This window comes from Sinocyclocheilus anshuiensis, unplaced genomic scaffold (genome assembly GCF_001515605.1).
Source record: "Sinocyclocheilus anshuiensis isolate Anshui unplaced genomic scaffold, SAMN03320099.WGS_v1.1 scaffold481, whole genome shotgun sequence".
In the NCBI taxonomy this organism is placed as follows: Eukaryota; Metazoa; Chordata; class Actinopteri; order Cypriniformes; family Cyprinidae; genus Sinocyclocheilus; species Sinocyclocheilus anshuiensis.
Window position 1 is genome coordinate 1960639 of NW_015539907.1, and position 3527 is coordinate 1964165.

At 35.9% G+C, this 3527-nt stretch overlaps 1 protein-coding gene across 1 annotated transcript in view; it reads left to right on the forward strand.

Moving 5' to 3' along the window:
- LOC107686352 (plasmolipin-like) overlaps positions 1-2507 on the forward strand; it is a 16571-nt gene extending 14064 nt beyond the window's left edge. Inside the window, exon 4 of the mRNA XM_016483319.1 lies at positions 2227-2507. Coding sequence (XP_016338805.1) covers positions 2227-2334 — 108 coding nt within the window. The 3' untranslated portion in view covers positions 2335-2507. The remainder of the gene's footprint in view (positions 1-2226) is intronic.
- The last annotated feature ends 1020 nt before the right edge of the window (positions 2508-3527 follow it).

A 3527-nucleotide genomic window follows, 5' to 3' on the forward strand; every position in this document is an offset into this window, starting at 1 on the left:
TCTCTCTCTCTCACACACACACACACACACACGATGCGCAAAACTCCGCATTTGAACAGTCAATAGCAAATACTTAAACTAATAACAAAACAGTAGCTGATTCAGAAGCGCCAGATTGTCATAGCAAAGTCAGAATTACCTCCTCTCCTAGGTTCATGAAATGGTCGTCCATAAAATGCATTGCTGTTCTGTTGTAAGTAATCTTAAAGATTCCTAAATGCATCTACTTCCGGAAGGCCAAATAAAGTGCTTTTGCCTAGAAACACACAGCGTCTCCCTGACATGGCTGCTTCAACACTAACTGCGGTTACTGAAACCACGCCTTCTTTCTTTGCGTGAACATTTGGGCGGCATTACGCAAATATTTCCACATAGTGAGGTAGATATGTGGGGGCGTGTTAGAACGAGCCATTTTAGGGGTGTGTGGCAGAGTCTTAACTTTGATAAACAATATCTCTTTGGTTTTGAGACTTTAGTCTTTGCAACTTCAGGGATCTTATCTATGCACAATCAGCTTGTAACACTCCAAAGAGAAAGGAAAACTTGAAATCGCATCATATGACCCCTTTAAAGACTTAAATATTCATCTGTACCTCACATTAAACTATGGAACGGTCTCAGAACACTTGAAATATAGTGCACGGGAACTTTATGGTGCTTTATAATGTTTTCGTGGGGCTTAACAATAACACAATAGTATACGCACAATAACGGATTTGGACCGATACCCCGATCAAGCAGAAAGTGTTAGTATCGGAGCGATACCGATACTAAATAACGGATCGGCACACCCCTACCTTTTATATGGCTCGAAAGCACAGACTCTTACATGAAATACAGACTTAGCAGGAGGCTACTCAAGTATTTAGCTCTTGTTTTAACCATATTTGTCATTTTCAAGCAATCGCTGACTGAATTGGCAACCTCCCGGCATGTTATCTCCCGCTCTGCTCCATCAGAGGGTGCGCTGCGTGCGTTAATAAAGATAACACTACAGCCACACGCGCAGACTTGAGCAGAGCTGTTTTAGGCTAATTTTATGTAAAAAAAAAAAAATTTTTAAATGACTAACTATTCAGTAAGAAAGTGATTTATTATTACACCAATGCAACTGCATTTTCAAGCACTCTATCCAAAATCCAAGCATTTTTCAAACCTTGAAAACACTACATTAAAATTCAAGCATTTTCAAGGAATTCAAGCACCCGTACAAACCCTGGAATGATTTCCGAAGAATCATGTGACACTGAAGTCTGAATCTTTTCCATCACAGAAATAAATCACATTTTAAAATATATTAAAATAGAAAATATTTATTTTAAACTGTGATAATATTTTATTAGGTTACTGATTTTACTGAATTTTTGATCAAATAAATTAACCTAAGTGAGCACGGGAGACATCTTTCAAAAACATTAAGAAATCTTACTGGCTCCAAATTTTTGATGGTAGTGTAGATAGGGCTTTCTTAAAAATAATAATAATATTAATATGTTTTAAGCCAGAACATCTAATATAAAGCATTACCTTCACTTGTCTGGTTAAAGCATTATTCATCACTTACTAAAATACTCAATACAGTTTTGTAGATCAAATAAAAGGCTTTTAGTAGATGGTTACAATGTGAAACTGTCGGTTAAGTTCAAAAGCAAGGTTGTAGAGTGCTATGCGTGTTTTATAGGGCTTTAAAAACCACATCGGCCAGAGTCCACATGAAATTGTGCGGCAAGCACATGACAAACCTGTAATGCTTTCAGTGGAGGAGTGTAATCACAGTTTATACCTCCTCCATGTGTAAAGGTCAACAGCTTAAGTTTCAAAGTTATTACAACGTCTTTAAATCTACATATCTGCTCAATGGCTATTTATATACGTTCCTGTAAAACAGTTTTATGCCCTGAACTCATTTATCTGTTGTTTAACTTGTATTAAGGATTACGTTCTTAAATTCTTAAAGGGACAATTCACGCATAAATGAAAATTTGTATGACTTTCTTTATTCTGAAGACTGTTTTAACTATTTTTGCATATACAATGAATGTCATTGGAGTCCAAAACAACACTGAACCCCATTAATGTTTATTGTATGAAAACACACACACATACACACTCACAGACATTTAAAAAAATATCTTATTTTGGGAACTCCATACTTCTTATACATGAGTGCTATATGTAAGGTCTTTATAAATTTTTGTCATTTTTATCATTCTTCTTTTCTTTCAGTTCTTTGCCATAGTGGTGACTCTGTTATACGGAGCTAGCAGCTACTTTGCCTATTTGGACTGGATGGGTGAAGGGCAAAATGCAGCGGCGAGTACAGTGCCTGTGTAGACCATCCTCTGATTAACATTCTCAGTCACTATGTGAGGACACTTCGAAGGTGATATTATTCAGATTATTTGGCACTGCTGAAAATCCTCTTCAGGAACGTCCAACAACCCTTCTGTATAATGGTGCCGTGGGGTCAGTAAGATTTTTTTAAAAGAATGAAATTAATTATTTTACTCAGCAAGGATGCATTGGATTGATCAAAAGTGACAGTAAATACATTTATAATCTTACAAAATATTTTATATTTTAAAAAATGCTGATATGGGATCGGGAAATGTTCGCAAGCCGGGATTCGGGATACCCGAAGCGCAATGGCGCTGCATGTCGGCACACTTCCCACTAGGCTATCAGCACCTAGAAACACTATTTTAAATTGCAATAACATTTCGCAGTATTACTGTTTTTATTGTATGTTTACAGTGGCCGAGAGAGCTCGACGCGCTGCACATGCAAACACGTGCAAATAGAAAAAGCACTAGCAAATTAAGAACATCTTCATCAGTTTGACAGCACGTGCTGCAAATGCTCACAACACAAACAGAAACGTGCAAGTAGCACAGACCGCAATAAAATTACCCCATTAAAATTGACCATGTTTTTGTTTTGTTTTTTTGGCGTATTGATTACCATTTGTATAATCACAGTTGTACAAATACCATGGTTAAACTATGGTTAGTGTAGTAAATCCATGGTTAATTTGTGCATGGTTACCATGGTTAACTATGGTAACCATTTTTTTAAATTTTTTTTATTATCAATGTATTAATTAACTTTAATAGTAAAACCATAGGTTATGGCGTTTTTTTGTAAGGAAAGTTGTAAAAGTAAATTAACCAGCTTACATAACCTTTCAGTTACAGTAATTGTGTATTTCGTCAGTTTATTTAGGCTAATAATAATAATAATAATAATAATAATAATAATAATAATATTATATATATATCCCAGCCATGTTTGTCACTTCACTGTTCCTTTAAACATTTCCGAGGTGGCCTATTTGCAGCGCGTTTCTTTGTTTGTGTTGTGAGCATTTGCAGCACATGTGTTGTCAAATTGATGATGTTTTCTTAATTTGCAGGTGTTTTTTCATTTGCAGCGCGTTGAGCTCTCTCGGCCACCATAAATGAGTGAATGACTGAATCGTTCATTAAATCAAACACTGATTCACGAATGAAATGAAAGTGAATCGAAGT